At 41.3% G+C, this 20,874-nt stretch overlaps 1 protein-coding gene across 2 annotated transcripts in view; it reads right to left on the reverse strand.

Moving 5' to 3' along the window:
* The window catches only part of SMAP1 (small ArfGAP 1), a 677,565-nt gene extending 657,880 nt beyond the window's left edge, over positions 1-19,685 (reverse strand). For both annotated transcript variants that reach the window (XM_069235712.1, XM_069235710.1), the window contains exon 1: positions 19,445-19,685. In XM_069235712.1, the coding sequence (XP_069091813.1) occupies positions 19,445-19,562 (118 nt within the window). In that variant the 5' untranslated portion in view covers positions 19,563-19,685. The remainder of the gene's footprint in view (positions 1-19,444) is intronic.
* Between the last annotated feature and the right edge of the window lie 1,189 nt (positions 19,686-20,874).

Below are 20,874 nucleotides of genomic sequence, written 5' to 3' on the forward strand. Positions count from 1 at the left end.
GGCAAGGAATTAAATAAACTCCTTATTTAGACTACTTCTAGGCCAATTCACACTTCTTAATCCACACAAAGATGTCACAAATCAAGCTAACATTTTTATTTGGCCCTTCACTCCCCCTTTTCAATTACACCACCAGATGGGAGTTCTCTGCATATATTAGTATTCCCCATCAATACCTATAGGGGCAGAAGCCCTTACAATGATAAAGGTGCAGGGCTTTGAGTGACTAAACAGTCTAGTGATCTTACTGGAGTGACAAAAATGTCAAAGCTCAACATGCTGAAATTATTTTATACAATAGGATGCCACACATGCCTTCGCTGACACACTCGCAGTCGTGAGCGAAAGTCCATTATGACCAACAATATTTGTTGACTGGCCATATCAAAAGCAACCAAAAGCTCCCAAACCAATAGGATTGATGGTCACATCCAGCAGCTTATCCACAGTAGTAAGTCATTTATATTCAACACTGCCAAATGAATGCAGTGGCATCTGCAGAATCTGGGCTGGAAGTCATCGAACAATGGTAGCGGCCGCAGACAGCTGTGGATCTGCTCTCACAACACACCTCTACGTCCTTAGGGATAGTAAGCAGATAAGAGGTGGCCTAAAATATGCTGAAGCCTCAGATAAAAAGGCCTAGCTCCTAAAGGAGAGGTTATAATAAGTGTAGGTAATCAATACATCAGAGATATTGCAGATGCTGATCTCCAGTTTTCCCACTTTATAGATAGTAAAAAACAAATGTTGCAAAGTGTCTTTGGAAACAATATCTAATATTTGACTGTTATGCCCATTGTCAATAGCTCATCAATGCTATTAGTTAAATGGTATTTCCAAAGCATATAATGTGATGATCACATACTTGGCTATGTTTATTTCAGTGAGCTGCAAAGAAAGGAAGCTGGTCACTCGCATTATAATGTACAGAAGAGGTTAGGGGTCTGTGAATGTTCTAGACAGGTCATAAATTAGAACAAGTTGCTTCAGCAGGTGCACTCAATTAGGACATTCAAAATTAAATTTTGCAGCCAGTCTAAGGTAAATTTCCTCACACAGAGTAATGAGATTTTCTTATGTAGCAAAACGTGCCATTTGCATTGTTAACACTAAGTAACAACACAATTTACTTCATGATGAATGGCTCCAAGGCTGCATGAATTAATTTTTCTACTATCCTCACGAGTGTCAGGTCATGCCAAAACATAACAAATCCATCACTCAGGTTTCACTTACCAGAGAGCGGAGTCAAAGCATCATTGTAAATTACTTACATGTAATTGGAGATTAGACTGCAAACAAGATAATCTTGTGCATTTTAGGGCAGCTCTTACATCATATCATAAATTGAGTAAGGAATCAAAAAAACTCTTACTATATCCGAATAATTGAAGAGGCAGGATATGATTCAAAAGTCATCTTTAATATTGCAAATGCGTTTCTTTAACATAAAGCTCTGGTCAGAGATATTCCTCACTCCCAGGCTTTCTGTGATTTAATCTTTCCTTTTTTCAAAGACAAGATATCCACAATCCAACCAGGCTTCAGTCCAATTTTGAGCATTGACTCCTTAAAGAATCCATGCATTGATGAAGTTAATATCACCTTAAAGGCTGGATTAACAGAATATCAGGATGGTTCCTTAGCCCAATCTCATCAAGCTATCCTGACATGAAAATCTGGGTCTCCGCTTGATCCCTGTCCACCTTTCATACTACATGCAGCCATCAATGTAGTAAACCCTATCATCAACCAAATTTTTAATAAATCACTCGCTGAAGCTGAAGTTCCCTCTGGTCGGAAACTAACAATTGCTAAGCCCATACAAAAGAAACTCCTTGTAGATCTGACAATTTTGTCCAATTTAAGGCCTATTTACCTTCTACCACTGCTAAGCAAAATTCTGGAAAAAAATTGTCAATCGACAAGTTATGAACTTCCTCAGGAATTCTTATTCACTCTATACTCGACAATTCGGCTTTAGGCCTAAACATTCAGCACTTCTTGAAGTCTCTGAGACAATCAAAACTACCTTAGACTTACCTTAGTGTAATAACGGTGTGCTGATTTTATTAGATCTTTCTGCTTCATTTGACACCATCTTGCACTATTTTTTTGCAGCGGATCCTGAATATCCGAATTTTCCAGAAAGCTTTAGCTTGGATAAAATCTTTCTTGTCTTTGTCATCAAAAAGAGCAGTCACGATGGGTGTGCCCCACGGATCCTCTTTGAACCCTGATCTTTTTAACAACAATATAGCCCCCCCCTTTTATTTCCTTGATCACTTCATATGGGATTGCCACCACTTTATATGCTGATGGCACTCAATTAATTTTGTCTTTAGACAACAATTAATTTATCTCAGGAGGTAATTTCCAGAACGGCTTTACTGACATTTTGTGGATGCAGAATAACCATCCTGAATGCAATTCTGAGAAGACAGAAATACTCTTTGGTAAATCCAAAACTTTTGTTCCCATGAAATGGTGGCCAGACTCTGTTCCTCCTCCCCCAGCCATTGTAAAGATTGCTCCAAATCTTGGGGTTAAATTTGACACTGATCTATCTTTCCTTCCGCAAGCCTCAGCAGTTTCAGGTGTGCTCTTCAAACTTATAAAATCATTTAAAAATATGTTGCCACTTACTGCCCTTGGCTTCTAGAAAACAATAGTTTTTGCCCTAATCTCCTCCAGATTAGACAACTGTAATAGTGTTTGTGTTGGCTGCACCAAAGGCCTCATTAACAAACTCTAGATGGTACAAAATGCTGCAGCCAGATTAGTTGTACAAGTCCCCAAGCGGAGCTCTGCTTCAGTTGCGCTTAACAAATTGCACTGGCTACCAATTCACAAAAGGATCCTTGTTAAAGTGCTCCTGCTGGTTTACAGACCCCTAAAGTCTTGCAGCCCTAAATACACTGAGGACCAGTTTTCCCAGTATTTACCCCAACAAACTAAGATTATCTGCTGCCAACCTCCTGTAACTACCTTCTTTCAATTGAAATCTCAAGGTTGTAAGTCTTTGCTGTACTAGGCTCTAAGGCTTGGAACCTGCTTCCTAGTACTTTGTGCTCTACAGGATCTGAAGCAATTTTTTAAAAAGAACTTAAAACTTGCTCTTCTGAGCATCACTCACTTTGTAGCTCCTTAATTTAATCCATCTATTTTATCTTTACAGGTATTGCAGTGGCCTTTAACATAGCACCAGGATGCTCTTTTTTAGAGTGTCAGTTGCACTTTACAAACATATTTAAAAAATGCAATAACTCATGAACAGGTTGGATCACACTGACCTTAGCTCTACATAAAGCCTATGATAATATTCATTATGTGTGGTGCAAACCGATATACAGGGAGTGCAGAATTATTAGGCAAATGAGTATTTTGACCACATCATCCTCTTTATGCATGTTGTCTTACTCCAAGCTGTATAGGCTCGAAAGCCTACTACCAATTAAGCATATTAGGTGATGTGCATCTCTGTAATGAGAAGGGGTGTGGTCTAATGACATCAACACCCTATATCAGGTGTGCATAATTATTCGGCAACTTCCTTTCCTTTGGCAAAATGGGTCAAAAGAAGGACTTGACAGGCTCAGAAAAGTCAAAAATAGTGAGATATCTTGCAGAGGGATGCAGCACTCTTAAAATTGCAAAGCTTCTGAAGCGTGATCATCGAACAATCAAGCGTTTCATTCAAAATAGTCAACAGGGTCGCAAGAAGCGTGTGGAAAAACCAAGGTGCAAAATAACTGCCAATGAACTGAGAAAAGTCAAGCGTGCAGCTGCCACGATGCCACTTGCCACCAGTTTGGCCATATTTCAGAGCTGCAACATCACTGGAGTGCCCAAAAGCACAAGGTGTGCAATACTCAGAGACATGGCCAAGGTAAGAAAGGCTGAAAGACGACCACCACTGAACAAGACACACAAGCTGAAACGTCAAGACTGGGCCAAGAAATATCTCAAGACTGATTTTTCTAAGGTTTTATGGACTGATGAAATGAGAGTGAGTCTTGATGGGCCAGATGGATGGGCCCGTGGCTGGATTGGTAAAGGGCAGAGATCTCCAGTCCGACTCAGACGCCAGCAAGGTGGAGGTGGAGTACTGGTTTGGGCTGGTATCATCAAAGATGAGCTTGTGGGGCCTTTTCGGGTTGAGGATGGAGTCAAGCTCAACTCCCAGTCCTACTGCCAGTTCCTGGAAGACACCTTCTTCAAGCAGTGGTACAGGAAGAAGTCTGCATCCTTCAAGAAAAACATGATTTTCATGCAGGACAATGCTCCATCACACGCGTCCAAGTACTCCACAGCGTGGCTGGCAAGAAAGGGTATAAAAGAAGGAAATCTAATGACATGGCCTCCTTGTTCACCTGATCTGAACCCCATTGAGAACCTGTGGTCCATCATCAAATGTGAGATTTACAAGGAGGGAAAACAGTACACCTCTCTGAACAGTGTCTGGGAGGCTGTGGTTGCTGCTGCACGCAATGTTGATGGTGAACAGATCAAAACACTGACAGAATCCATGGATGGCAGGCTTTTGAGTGTTCTTGCAAAGAAAGGTGGCTATATTGGTCACTGATTTGTTTTTGTTTTGTTTTTGAATGTCAGAAATGTATATTTGTGAATGTTGAGATGGTATATTGGTTTCACTGGTAATGAAAAATAATTGAAATGGGTATATATTTTTTTTTGTTAAGTTGCCTAATAATTATGCACAGTGATAGTCACCTGCACACACAGATATCCCACTAACATAGCTAAAACTAAAAACAAACTAAAAACTACTTCCAAAAATATTCAGTTTTGATATTAATGAGTTTTTTGGGTTCATTGAGAACATGGTTGTTGTTCAATAATAAAATGAATCCTCAAAAACTTGCCTAATAATTCTGCACTCCCTGTATATATATATATATATATATACACATACACATACATATAAATTTATTTATCTTGCTTGGATGGGGGTCAATACCAAACTGTAATGCATCCTGGGCAACTGGGCCAAGTACCCCTCCGGCGCTGGACTTTCAGCTGTGACGAGAGTTGCGCAGTCCAAGGCTTCTCCTGGTGAGTGGGGTTAACACATGCTAACCACTCAAAATATGTTCAATAGCAGCAATAAATGATTGTCCAGTCAAACACCTAATTTAATGACAAAAGGAGTATTTATATACAAACACAAAGAAATACAGCATACAGAAAGCCTCCTGAGGTCAGGTGTTTAGTGGCAGTGACTGAGTCTCACATCCCTCTCACTAGTGGTAGTGGTTATAATCCATTCATTATAGGCAGCTTTCAGTATGACCCCTTGTAGGAGGCTGCCTGGTTTGTAGTGGGTACCTGGGTACCTATGGTACTTACACCTTATACCAGGTCCAGTTATCCCTTATTAGTGAAATGTAGGCAGTGTCTAGAAGCCAGGCTCTCTAGGGGTAGATGTAGCTGAGCAGGCAAGGTTTATCTAGGATACATGCAAAGCTCATGCAATACCAGTGTAGTCACACAGTACTCACACACATGAAAGAAAATACTCAGTGTTACAAAAATAAAGGTACTTTATTTTGGTGAAACAAATGCTAAAAATACCATAGAGACTATACTCCCTTAGGAGGTAAGTAATACACAAAATTATTTACACTATTATGTAGAAATAACTGTAAAAACCGTTAGAAAACAGTGCAAGTAGTGAAAATCACAATAGTTAGAAATGGGCCTGGGGGAACACAAACCATATACTAAGAAAATGGAATGTGAATGTTGGTTTCCCACCTAGGCAAGTGTAGTGTGTAGAGGGGCGCTGGGAGTATTAGAAAACATCTAAGGCAAGTAATAGAACCCACTCCAGAGCCCATTAAAGCAGGAGTAAATCACAGTAACTTTCCTAGAACACACAAGAACACGAGAAAGAAGATTATGCATAAAGCAGAAGAGACTGCAAGACACCAACAGTTGATTCCTGGACCTGAATACCTGTGGAAAAAGGGGACCAAGTCCAAGAAGCACAGAAGAGTCCAGGGAGAACAGGAGCCCCTGCTAACCCGGATGAAGGTACGAAAAAGAAGAACCACCGGTGAAGAACAACAATCAGTACTTCATCCAAGAAGACGGATGCGGGCTTCTGGTTGGGTTAGATGATGTCCCACACCGGATGGAAGATTAGAATTTGGTTTGCGTGGCTGGATTCAGCCAACAAGCCTTGACACACGCAAAGCTTGCAGTTAGCAGAAAATGGTGCTGCCTGGGACCAGGAGGGACCTGGTGGACTATTACTTAGGAGGGAGAGTCGGAGGGGGCTCGCCGCAACTCAGAGAGCCCACAGAAGACCAGGCCGCGCGCACAGGAGTCTTGCAGCATGGGGACAAAGGAATTGCAAAAGGAAGCCCATGCAGCAGGACAACAAAGGATCCCACGCTGCCGGAGAACCACTCAAGAAGCTGTGCATCGCAGATAGAGTTCTGGGGGCCGGAGCTGCAACTGCAAAACACGCGGTGCACAGGGGTACTGTCTTGAGTGGGGAGGCAAGCTCTTCCCTCCACCAAAGTTGTACAGTAGGACGTCAGGACCACTTCAGTCCACCACCCGTGATGCAGGATCCACGCAACTCATCAGGAGAGGGGACCCACGCAGCTGGTCGTCGTTGCAGACAGGTGCCTGCTGAAGCAGGGGAGTGACTCCTTCACTCCAAGGGAGATTCCTTCATTTTTCTGGTGCAGGCTAAAGACAGGCTGTCCTCCGAGGATGCACGACCGGGAAACAGTTGCTGGCAGGAGCTAAAGATACAAGGTTGCGGAAGTCATCTTTGCTTCTTTGTTGCAGTTTGTAGAGTTGCTGGAGGGTCCAGATGCAGTTTCTTCGGGGAGAAGGTGAAGTAAAGGATGCAGAGGATTCCTGCTGGAGTTTTACAATCTGAATCTGAAGAATGGATTGGTCAGCTAAACAGGTAAGCACCTACCAAGGGAAGGCTCTGACTTCACCTGCTGGCACTCGCCACTCAGCTGCTCCCAGAGGTACCTGACAATTTGGAATCCAAGATGGCAAAACCCAGTGACTCTCTGGAGGAGCTCTGAGCACTGCCCCTGGAGTGGTGATGGACAGGGGAGTGGTCACTCTCCTTTACTTTGTCCAGTTTTGCGACAAAGCAGGGACTGGGGGTCCCTGAACCGGTGAAGACTGGATTATACAAGGAGGGCACCAAATGTGCCCTTCAAAGCATTTCCAGTGGCTTATGGAGGCTACCCCTCCCATGCCTCTAACACCTATTTCCGAAGGGAGAGGGTGTAACACCCCTCTTCCAAAGTAAATCCTTTGTTCTGCTTTCTGGGGCTTGAGCTGATCAAGCAACAGGAGGGCAGAAACCCGTCTGAGAGGTAGCAGCAGCTGGGGCTGCCTGGAAAACCTCAGAAGGCTGGAACGGCAATACTGAGGGTCCTGTAAGGATCCCCCAGAGTGCATGGAATCATACAACTAATGCACTGGTATATGATTCCAACATATTTGATACCAAGCATGCCATTTGCATGCACCCTTTCACGCGGGCTGCAATGGCAGTCTTGCAGAACCCTATGGGTGGCAAAAGAAATGCTGCAGCCCATAGGGATTCCCTGAAACCCCAATGTCCTGGGTACCTAGGCACCATATACTAGGGACTTATAAGGGGGCACCAGTATGCCAATTCTGGGTGTAATACTCGGTTACCAGTATGCAACAACAAAATTTAGAGGAGAGAGCATAACTACTGGGGTCCTGATTAGCAGGATCCCAGGAGACACAGTCAAACACACTGACAAACAGGCCAAAAGTAGGAGGTAACTAAGCTAGAAAAAGGCTACTTTCCTACACCCCTATGGCAGTCTGAGTCTCAAAACTACCACTCATTAAAAGAGCCAAAAGTGTTTCAGTGCTGAAACACTATCTGGCAGACAAGTTCCACCGGAGCCTTCCAGCCCGTAGCAGTCTTACCCGCACCAGCAAGAATTGTCTGACCAAATATCACATCTGGCATACGAGATTGTTGACGCACACCGCATACGGGCGACAGTCCAATCGGAATGGCAATCTTCATGCCTTTCTCCTCACGCATATAAAGTCATCATCTCAAATCAGCACACAAGCAATGGCATACTGGTGCTGCGTAGTTCAAGGCTCCCTTTACGGCGGCCCTCCTGTGGCATACAGGGGAGTCACCGGCTAAAACCTGCATAAGGACAACAACCAGATCAGTGTTCAAAGCTCACTTCACGGCGGCCCTCCTTCAGTACACGGGGATCATCGACTTAAACCTGCAAACAGACCACCTTACTACACCGATCCACTCGCCAAGATTCCCCACGGACCCTCACTCCATCCAGCTCTCTTCTTCACATGGCTCACTGATCATAACAAGGAGGCAGACACTAGAGCTCCAAGTACCAGAGGCAGGTGGTATTGGTTGTTCACGACTATGAGGGCAGCACTTTAATAATATAATAAAATTTACATTTTATCTTGCAAACGTGGGAATTTCAAATTTCATACTTTTCACTTCCTGTTACACAACATGCATTATGAAATGCTTTCCGCAATGTAAATGATTTTGGAGGCACTAAAATGTTCCCACAAAACGGTTACATTTTCTTCAACCTGGACATATTTCTTAACATGCAGATAAAAAAAAATTTCTTCACTTTGAATAGCGCAGCATCATTATTTCTAACAGTCGACATATGTTGAGTGGTGTCTGCATTCTAGTTAGAAAGTGTTTTTTTCTGCTACTGTGGAGTCTCTAAAGTTTGCTCTTCACTGTCATTCAATCATTAAGTATCTTTTTTGCTTTAGTGATACATATCATATTGTGGTGGTTAGATGTTTTTCGATTTCTCATTTTTTCTACTTAGTTATGTGTTGGGCATTCTCCTGCACCACCATTGGGAGCCAAACTTGTGATTATATGTTCAAGCCTACCGGACAGCTTAATTGTCTCCATAGGGACATTCTGAAAGCTTCCCTTGGGAAAGAGTTTCATCCAGTGCTTACCATTGGCTTTTTGCTTTGTAACTCACCTTTGCTATTTTTCTATTTCTGACTTTATTTGTTTTAGACTGTCCAGCAGGTCTTTGTCCCATCCATCAAATATAGCCTATTCAACACCTCTCCTTGTACTCGTCAACAACTACTCACTCTCTGGTCAAATGTCAGGATCTGTATTCTAAGGGAGCTTGTATTTTTTTCCTTTCTCTGATGACAAAGCGAGAGAACTTATGTGACAGTCTTTCTGGAAACTGGGGTGTGAAAGGAAAGGCTTTTTCAAGCACACAACAAAATTTAAATGTCTGTCAGTAAACTGTGTAATTATTTCAGAGTATATCAAAATTAGGAAAGCACAAATGAAGCACATATTTTAGTGTAGTGGAAACATTTTAAGGGGATCAAAACAAATCAATACACTAAGTGATTCCATTTCCACACATTATTGATTGTGCGCTGTATCGTTTTATCAGTAAAACTGTACTTGTAAATATAATGGTCATTTCAATTAAAATGCGTGGTCTCTAATAGCTATGCCCCATCATGTTATGCATACACCACTTTGCGACACTCCACTTCGTGACACTCCACTCTGTCCCATTCCACTCTAGGATACTTCAGTCTACATCAGTCCACTCTGACACTTTACTCCTCTCTACAGCACTCCACTGTATGACACTCTATGCCACTCAACTCTACAACACTCCCTTTTACTCTACACCACTCCCTATGTGCCAAACATTGGCAAAACCAATAGCTCTTGCACAGGCTCAACCTACTGTCTTAATCAATGATTGTTCCTTTAATGTGTTTCATACTACACTACCCATAAGTCCAGTTATATGTATATGCCCATAAAACGTCTTTGTTACAAGATCTGCAACAGAGCGTGCAATGTTCCCTTTAAGTAGCCTTTTAAAATGTATAGAAACATACTGCTTTTCTCTGGTTTGCATTCGGTGTTTCCTCTGAGATATTACTGCCCTGTGAACTAGGCACAGTATCCCAAGGAGAGGGAACACTATTTGAGGACCTGGATGGGCAGGTTTTTTAGATGATCCCTCGATAGTCATTGGTGGCTTAATGTAGCTTTTGTTTTTAATGCTCCTCCTATTTAATCTGAATGACATTTTTAAGTAGTTCTGTGTGAAAAACAATGAAGGATCGTTGGTGTGCCAACCGGGTCATCATAACAACTTGCTAGTCATGTTAAAACCATGGTATGTAACTTCCAGGAAGGCAAGGTTTCTGGGCCTGAAAATGCATTACTCCTGAAGTGGTTGCAATGTGACCCTACATGAAAAAAAGGCAAGCATATATAAATGAAATGAAAGAAAGCGACCAATAAATCCTCTCAGCTTTAAAAACATTAAGCTACTGCAGGAAGCATTTACTATACTACTGAAATGTGTCAAACCTTTGGCAGAATTAACAGAATGGTCCTTCATTTGGACTCAGTCATTATTTTAATTTTCCTATAGGCAATTTTGATTTTTGGATCTTAACTGTTAAGCAGCACCTTAATCCTTTTAATACATGCACACTGATCGGCAAGATAGAATAATTCTTGCAACGTCATCAAACAAACCCTCTTATATTGAATATAGCCTGGGTGCTCCAACAATGTTGACTCTTGCATTAAAGGCATGTGTGGTTGACACACTGGTTGCTAGCCTTTAACTGAGTTGTACTTTACAAGATTGCGTGTCAGAGAGCAGTAAGTGTATCAATCTTCAGATTCTAAAGGTTGGACAAATGGCTCTGGAGCACTAAGCACACAGTTATAATGGAAAATTTCAAGGGACACGATTACAAACATGTTGCCATTTGACCATGGCCATAACTGAAAAGAAGAGACTCCCATTATACATTTAGAATGGATTCACAAACAGTTCTTCAGGAGTAAACTAGCATATCATAATTACACCAGCCATGTCTGACCATATTGACAAAGACCAGAAAAGCAGTTAGTCTACATAAACCTGAAGCATTTTGACATTGCACTTTAGATCATCCCCGTGAATTCCATTTGCAGAGAAGCAATTCAAAGATAATCCAAGCTTCTTGTGAATAATTCAGCTCAAAACTTTGTCAATACATTGTGAAGTGGGTGTGGTGAATGTGAGCTTCGTGTGACATTTACTTATTTGAGAGCTTTATATAGCACTAGCTGGCCTCGAGGGTATAAGAGCACTTTACAGATCGTGTGAACAGGTCCCATAGCGCTAATACGAGGATTTGTAGGGGTGGACATAGTATATCCAGAGAAATTAAAACAATACAACATTATATAAATATGACAGAAGGTATGGCATAATACAGCGTTATAAATTGAAGTTAGCGACAGACTTAAACCCTGAGTGGGTTTATTGACCATAACAAATGATCCTGTCAAGTGTAGTGGGATCACAGGTAAAAAAAATAGTCAGGTCCGTAGTGGGCTGAACTGTCTATGCAGTAATCAAGATTTTAACGTTCCGTTTGAATTACTAAGAATAGGGATTACAGCGGAGATCCTTAGTAGATGAGTTCCAAGTCCTTAGAGCATTTCCTGAGAACGAACTCTTATGGGATGTTTGGAGGGGGATGAGAAGAAGTGAGTAGGAGCTTAGCAGGGCCCAACGTCATCCTGCATTCAATAGTTTGTTTTCCATATATTTAGGGTTTGCAGTGTGAAGGGTTTTGTGAGTGATACAAGCAGTCTTGAAGATGGATCTTTCTTCTATGGGAAGCCAATTGAGACTCTTGTGAGCAGGTGAGATGTGGTCAAAACGTCTGGTTCCTCTGAGGAGTCTGGCGGGTGCATTAAGAGTTGTGCTTAGAGGTGCCATGTAACTTTTCGGGGTTCCAGCGATGATTGTGTTAAATTAGCAGAGTTTCACGAGGACTAGTGATTGTACTAGAGTCTTTAGATCATAAGGGGGAATAAACATTTTTATTATCTTGAGATGTTTTAGGGTGTAGAGCGCCCCTTTGGCTGAGTTATTAATGTGCTCTTTCATTTACATGTTTTTGGCCAGGATGATTTCCAGGAACTTTGCGGAGTTGGAGAGTGAAAGAGAACAGTTAAAGATCCTCGCTTGCCCACTCTATGATTAAATATTTTGCTGTGACTTACTTTTGCGGTACTCCAGAACCTTACTACTGGAATTCAGGAGGAAGCCAGAAGTATGACAAAAGTAAGTCACACATCTCATAACAAAATGTTTGTGAATCGAGGCCCTAGTTTTTGATGCTTTGCATAAAGATTCTTCTCCATTTTCTGCCTGTTGGGGAATGCAGGCTTTTCTGAAGTATGAGAGCTCTTACACCAATGAACTCTCCATCAACAATAAGCATCTGGATTTTAAGAGCAACTATGGTAAGTCAGTATGGGCACAGGCATAATCTCTGAAACAGTACTAGCTAACCACACAGATGTCCAAACATTATAAACTTTAAACAGAGGTCAATCTATAACCTGAATCTAAAGAGAGGCTTCTTTTCAATAGCCTATGTGTTTGTATGTTTACAGATTAGATGAGCAGTTGCAATTTGAAATACTAATCCCATCAAAAATGTTTTAGTCCTATTTCGTACCCAAGTCTGAATGACTGTTTCTGCTAAACAAAATTACTAACATTCCTCAGATGAGGACACCTTAATTTCCAGTAGGAGCGAAAAGTACAAAATATCTCATAAAAGTCCTTTATTTTTCAACTCGACCAACATTTCAAACAGGGCAAGTAATTTGAATTATGACCCACATTGTTTATGGCTTCTGATTCTTGATCAGGTACCATTGTCAACACGTGTTTTTAATGGACTTGCTGCACAAAATATTCCAGTGAATTTAAGTGAAGTTAAAGTCTCCTACATGCCATATGCTGGATGAGGTCACAGCAATAGCATGCTCTAATGCTGCACGTCCTAACCGAGTTCATGTGGTTGTTCAACTATGAAATCACAATTAGCTATAAAGCAACTGTTTGTGAATTACTGATTCCCAGAGAGGATTTACTTTTTATGAACTATTTTGGCTAAAGACAAATACCAGCCCTTCATAACCCAGGTAGCCATAGTCGTCTAACGACAATCCATCATTGATGTAAACTAAACAGTAACACTTAATAGAAAAACATAGCTGGTTCATGTTAGAGCCAAAAATGTCTATGTGCGACTCTGTGGCATATTTTTGAAATAAAAATTCAGGAATAGTAACAACTACACCATTTTCCAGTCTTTGTTATACACAGATATCACCAGTAACTGCTCCACTGCAGTTTGCAATCTTATCCCATAGCTTTTGTTCATTACACCATATTTATGGAACATTGAGTGCTGCAACATGCTAGCACTGCACAGAACTAATATAGCATGTTTACAAACTCAAGATGTACATTTAGATTAAGATAAACAAAGCAAAGGTAGGAATTGTAACATAAAAGCACTTCCCATAAATGTCCAGTGATCAAACTAAGAAAGTATGTTGTAGTGCTATGTGGTCAACGATGTCCTACTACCTCAAGACAACATTATAGGTTGTGTATTCTTTGGATACATACTTTGTACAACTGTAATTAATAGTTATTTAGAGGTCAAACAGTTTTTAGATCAGTCTTTGAAGAAACTCCAACGAAGATCCTCTTTAGTAGTAACCTCGTGGTCTATTTATATCAATAAAAACGTCCTCCTTGGTTTTGATTAATTCACATTTATTCAGTCCATATGTTAACAACCCATAGTCAATCTCTGCAATACCAGCCAACAAGTGTTTCATCACACAGTGACTTTTTCAAGACTGCGAAGAGACGAATGTATGTACTTATTGGAGAGCACGGTTAACAAAAGGTATAAGGACATGTCGAAGCCAAATGGAGCTCAGTTGTCAAATGTGAAAAGATATCCACTATGGTGCATAGGTGTGAGAGGATGCCATTTTAATTATTCCTGAGTGGCCACAAACATCGCTAGGGTGAGTCATATAAGTGCAAAGACATATTGCTTAGGTGAACATGTAGTAAGTGTGTGTGCGTATATTAAAACCACAACTGAATGATGTAGACAAGAGACCATGTGTACGAGACAAGTCAAAAGGTAAGAAAATAGTCAAAAACACTGCTTGAACCCGTGAGCCTACCAGAAAAGTTAGAATGATGGGTCCTGTGCGTATTTCAAATCAGTCAAATGAGAAAGCTGAAATATAATGATGTATCTGTAAGTTAATGTGTTAGGAAAGATAAAGGTATGAAGAGTATATTGCTCACCGATCATGTAGAAAATCGTGATCCAGTTCGTATCGGGTGATGTGAAAAATTATCTGCGTTTAAGATGTATGGTAGGACATCTGTCACAATATGGTCCAAAGACCATAATCTCCATAATGTCCCCAATCTGATCGAATTCCAAGTATTCGAAGTTGTGTGGTGTTATTAGCAGTTTATAGGGCCATGATAAGTCCTATATCTACACATAAAAAAGTAAAACAAAGGGAAGAAAAGGGAACGTTTGAGAGCTAACAAAAGGATATATATCATTGTATTGTAGAAAGGTAAGTCTATAGTGGGACTGTGAAGATATGGATTTTCACTATGAATAATATAGTGTACATAATATAGGTTTACCCCGATTACTTAACACAAACCAGGGAGTGTGCAACTTCGAAGAAACAATCTTGGTCCAATAAGCGTAAGGTTCAAATGAAAGAACCGTGGGATGTCTAAATGTCCATCTATGTAACCAGGAAGGTGAACAGAAGCATCAGGAAAACTTAACTTGAAGTAATAAAACTGTATTGTGGTTAACAACTCTATATTCAGTTATTAGCAGTACTATATTTATGGTTGTAATACCCCGGGGGGGTGGGGGGGGTAAAGAGACGATAAAGAGAAGACCCATTATAAAATTAAATGTATATAACGGGTACTGAACAGTGCATACCACAGATGACATATTAATGCGTTGGTTCTAGCCTAATCACTAAGGGTACAACAGAAATAGGGCACTCCTCTAAACCTCACATGACTTAGACTATAATTCCTACGCAACTCACACTATAAACTCAGGCTCCACCAACCATGCAGTTATAACAGAGTATCCTCAAACCTGCCCCCATAAAAAGCCCTTTGGGGCTACGTCAGTGCCATTAAATGCTATACAAGTGTTACAATGCAATACAAGAGATTTGAGACCCATAGAAGGGAAAGATCTGTTCCATACTTTTGCTAGTCGTGGGATAGTCTATGCGTCTGCATAGCCAGATCCTCAGGTGCAGATCAGGGTCACTGCTTTGGCTTTACCTTTTGTTTTTACCCGTCTGACTCTTTGCTGCACCTCTCCTAGAAGGGTTTTGGTATACCCGTGTCAGCAATAGGTGTGCGTATAATAAGGTGCTTCGTACCAAAACACAGACAAAAACACAAACGAAGCATAGGTCAGTTCTAATTCATCAGTTACTACAAATTAGTGTAACTTTAATATATGCTGCTGCTGCTAAAAGGCTTCACGACTTGAATGACCTACATCTATAGATTTTCACTTTTGCTAAAGTAGTCAAGAATTGATGTCTTTAGCTCACTCATACAAGCCTGAAATCAAGTGTGAGAAAGTTGAGTGTAATGCACAAACAAAAAAGGAGGCAGGCAGATCCAACTTTACGTCGACAATGACAGAGGTCTGCAAGAGAAATTCTCTTCAATTGTACAACAAACAATAACATTCACAAAACTGAGTAAGGCACCACTAGTCTTCAACAGCGTTCTTTTTTGGACTTCTCTTCTGTGGTATTCAGGTGCCTTGATTAGTTAAAGTTATTTACAAACAGATGATAATGGACAGAATTAACTAGGTAGGAATCATGAATATGATTTACAATTCCTCTCCAGACCTCTAGCTAGACCTGGCTCCTCGCCGATGTTTGTCTAGTTTACACTTTGTTAGGATAATGCTCCACCGCAGATTATGATTGTACATTAGAACATTGCACAATTACACTCGTAATCATGCAAGAAAATAATGCTAGTCTCCCTATACTTGAAAAAGTATTGCATTACACAAATAATTATTTTAATGGAAAGGTTTCAAACATTGTATATACCTGAATCCTATGGCACATGGGATCGTATGTGAAAAGACTAAAGGAAAGGAAAAGAACAACACAAACACACAGATACCAGCTGGTACAGTTCTCTCTCCACAACCCAAAATCTTGATAAAATGATATAGGGATGATGTCCGTGCATTGGGCAGGATGGAACAATAAGAGAACTAGAGTAGCAATAGTTCCTTGATAATTAAAATATAAAGGGTGCCATGTAGCACGTTGTTGTCAACCAGAAAAGCTTCAGATGGCCTCAACAGCTTTGGGTCAAAGTGAAGAAACTTGTGCACAATGCTCATATTCCTGCGTACCATTTGATTTAGAAATTGTTTTCAAAATGAGCTACAATTAAGCAGAATAAGAACCAAACACAGTCAATGTAGCTACTACAATTATCATAGTATATTTTTGTAACCACCTTGCAAATATGCTCAAAGCATTTACTACAGTCAATACAATATTTAAGGTTTACAACACAAAATATTTCACTATGGGCTTTCGTCGGCACTTCTCCACCGCACACTAATGGATATAAGTAAAACATACAAGTGGTGCAGGTAATGACATGAAAGCTAGCAAGACACATACCATAGATCGTCAAACTACATTCCAATCAGATAAAGAAACTGGATATATTTGATCTTTCGTGACAAATGATACCAGTCTGTTTTAGTCTTGGCACAGAATGGCCAAGAACAACAGAATACTCATGATCGTGACCAAGTCAAGGTAAGGGGACCAGAAACAAGGCTGACAAAGATGGAGGAAATAAATGGACAATAGCACAGAGAGAATATTGTATAATAGTACAATGACGTAAAATATGAGCCATCAGAAACAGAGGTTTGTGTCATTTTAAGGTGTAGTCAATATAAACCTGACATATGGTGTTGAATGACGAAATGAAAAACAGAAAGCACCAAGATTGCTGGGGACAATTGAGAGCTTGACTAAAATATTTAATGATCTACTCCCTCCGCAGTACATAACTGAATTAATGCAAGGATGTTTTATTATAATTGCACAGACTAGATTCCTCCAGAACAGTGCTCCAAATGCAGAATAACAGAGGGAACGCATATTCACATGTGGTGGACATGCCTGGCTGTGAGTGCTTTTTGGGGTGAGGTAAGTCATACTTTAGGAATACTAACCAAATTGCAAACACAGCCAATGATACAGTGATTACTGGGACTAATCACCAGTAATAAACACACTAAATATGTGGAGAAGGTATTGGAACTATGCCTCACTGTGGGCAAAGAAGTGTACAGCCCTAAGATGGATGCCCAAATGAGTCCACACGAAAGTCAAGGCTATGGAAATTGCGAGGTAGGTACGAGCGGAGTGTGGGGTACGCCACAGATTGATTTACAACAGAGCGGAACAGGGAGGAAGGATTGAATGGGACTTAATAGAAGTCCGGATACAACAGGAAATGGGAAATCCTGAACCGGGAGAAGATGTGGAGGGGATAGCTGATTAATACTCTTTAGATATGTCTGTGATTCTGATCTGCTGTAATTTGATGTGATAGCACCAATTATGCTCTTTAAGTGATCTAATGTAATGTATGGATATATATTTATTTGCACAGAGTGTGACATCTCTCTCCTTGTTTAAGGGGTGGGGAATGGGACAAGTTAATGTATTGGAATGTTATTTTGTTCTTAAAATCAATACATTTTATAAACCAAAAAATATATACAATTGTGTATGCTTGCTCAGTAACAGAGATTGTTCTACGTCAGTTTGCTATATTTTTATAGTATGTTATGGGGAGGCTTCTAATAAAAGATATTTAACTGAGTTATTTTGAACCACTGCATGGTATAATAGTAATAATGATTCAACAAAACCTTTTTCTAGAAATGTGTTTTACATAACCTTGAAACTACTTGCTAGTTGTTAAAACTAGACCACTGCAGAAAACATCTAGGCTAATGCGGTTCACACAACTTTGCAAAACTTACACACAACTACATGAGTACCGCTAACACGGATTTGGGGTCTTAGGGGGGGGGGGGACAGTGATCACAATAAACACTACAAGCCTGACACCTCAAATGACTGATTCTTTCCAGACCCTGGTGGACACCAAATTAAACTACACATATTGAAAATATCCTCAAGAGTTAGTTAAGCAATTCCTGTTTTCACCCAATGTAGATATCTCAGGAAACCACAATTAAAGAAAGAAATCCCACTGTTTCTAACTAATGTCTTTAAATCCATCCAATTAGAACAACGAATCCAAATATATATATATATATATATATACACACACACACACACACTATTTGTGTACAGAACTAACACAATACAAACAAGCCAACTTAAAAAAATCACAGTCCCAGCATCGGAACAGTTTATCAAATAATTACTCTGTCTTGTGTCCACTCACCATTACCCAAGTTTCTCCCTCTGAGATTCTATTAGGCTTGATAAAGCAAATGAACAGATCTGACTAAAATTATACCAACTCAGTAAGACATTAAGTTGGTGGTTAGGGGCATTCACAGGAGTCATGGTCAAAGACTGTTCGGGCAAAAAACTAAGATTCATATCAAAGGAGCGTAGTTTGAGATCATGGACAGTGCTGCTGTGTCAGGAGTGAGGGGCAATACAGTCACAAGAATTGCTGACAGTTGACACTAGGGTTATGCATATACATTAAATATAGGTAGACATTGTCAGCAAACAGTGATCATTATGTAAACTGCCGCATATTTGAGAGGTCGAACACCTAGTGCTGAAGGAGCCATCCAGAATCCTTGGAGATAGGTGGGTACAGGAGCATGATACAGAGCTGGATACAGAGACCCTTTAAAGAGGCGCGACGACAGGACCCACCTTACACCTTGGCCAGTGAGCAGGCACGGTAGTTGGTGCTACTCGTTATCAGTCCAGCAGAGAAATATTTGTTGGCAGCGAACGATCGACACTGGAAAAACAGCTGATAAAAGTGTGGACGGCTGTCACCGAATCTCCAATGGTGGTACTGTCAGCCCTTACCCTCTGCTTCTCCAAAGGTACCACTGCCAACCTTTGTTCCGTTGGATGCCCACTATCCTCGCTATCAGCTTTCTAAAATGTATATATTTTTTTACTAACAGAATTCCGAACGTTCACTTAACCACAGAATCTGTCACTCCATTAACTAGTATGGCCAATCCACCCCTGCTGCTGTCACCCGCATCTGATAATGTTCCCCTGCTCTGGTGATGTGATAATGCGCTGCCCCCAATTCTCATAATGCTTGTGACACTCTTCCCATACTGGTCTGTGGCCATCAAGTGCCTTCCCCTAGACAACCGGCTATGACCTCTTTAACCCCATCTCGAATCTCACCTTTGGCCTCGCAATCCGCGCAATATTTGTTGTCCTCCTCCCGCAGCATGCGTGACAGGATGGCTTGGTGCTGCTCGTTTAGCTTCAAGGCTTTCTCTCGCTCTGACCGTGTCGCCATCTGTGCGAGGATGCGGCTCACGGGCGCTGCCGGGTGCTGCTCCTGCTGCCGCCCCCCGTCACTGCCTGAGCCCGAGAGCCGCGCACAGACCCACAGCACACACAAGCACTCTTACTCCCGGAAGCGGAACAGCAGTGACGTGCGGCACACCCATCAGTCCAGACACCACCCCTGATGGCGTAGGCCCCACCCCAACACCTGCAGCAGCCCGAGCGGACCCCGCCCCCCTAAACACAAGTCCCTCCCTGAAGCAGAGACGACGTCCTCGTTTCCCTCACTGTGGCACCTCCTCATCTAGGCGGGACTCGCAGGTGCTGCAGCACTTCAGCAAGACTCCTGACGTGGCCCTGAGAATTTGGACAGGTGTGGGCGGGTCCGACTCTGAGCTCTTTGGTGTGACGTCAAGTTTGCATAGTCCACCTGTGGAGGAGACATATTCTCGGCATGTGTCACCGGAAGGCCTGACCCAGGCCACAGCCATATTGCAGTCAGGCTAGTTCAATTTTCATAGAAGGATGCGTCTTGCTTTAGATTGAGCCTGTGTGAACTTTGCCTGACCATAACATGGCGACTATTGTGACCCGGCACTTTCGGTGTGCTTTCTAGTAATTTGTTATTTCTGCAGGATAGTAAGTGTCTGCATCTTTCGCCTGTGTTTCCATTCTTTTCCTCCAGTGGGTGTACTGCACCCCCTCGTCTAAAATCAAGTATTGTTAATGTTCCAGACCATAAACAGGTTTTTATGCACCCAAAAGTCCTACGACCGAAAAGAGGTAGTTATTTTAGGTTGCAAAATGAAAAAGCTCACTAGCATGATGACATTATGGGCAGTGTCATTGCACGACTTTCACATAAACGTGACATCAAATGAAATGGCCATTTCCATGCAGTGGTAAGGAGGAAATCCCCGTTGGTGGGGGTTGGGTGGCGGGACCGAATAGGTCCAACTTCACTTTTTTCTTTTTCTGTTCCTGTTTCTCCCTTGTGTGTCAGCACAAATTACCGTGTCTTTTCAAACCTGGCTATTAGACCGAGAGGGTATACCGCTTTATCCTTCTTAACTTGGGAACAATGCACACATACAGTGGCACATATATATGGTAAGAAAGAAGAGCAATAAGTATAAAGGGAGGAAAGTAGGAAGGATGGAAAGGATTAGGATAGGTAAGAAGGAAGGATATTGAAGAAGAGAGTACAGAATGTGGTGAGAAGAAGGGGGAGAAAGGAAGAAGGTGAAAGCAAGAATCAGAAATTGAGGAACAATGGTTGAAAGAGAATTAGCATACCTGTAAACCATGGGTACTCGCAAACA

This window comes from Pleurodeles waltl, chromosome 5, assembly GCF_031143425.1.
Source record: "Pleurodeles waltl isolate 20211129_DDA chromosome 5, aPleWal1.hap1.20221129, whole genome shotgun sequence".
In the NCBI taxonomy this organism is placed as follows: domain Eukaryota; kingdom Metazoa; phylum Chordata; class Amphibia; order Caudata; family Salamandridae; genus Pleurodeles; species Pleurodeles waltl.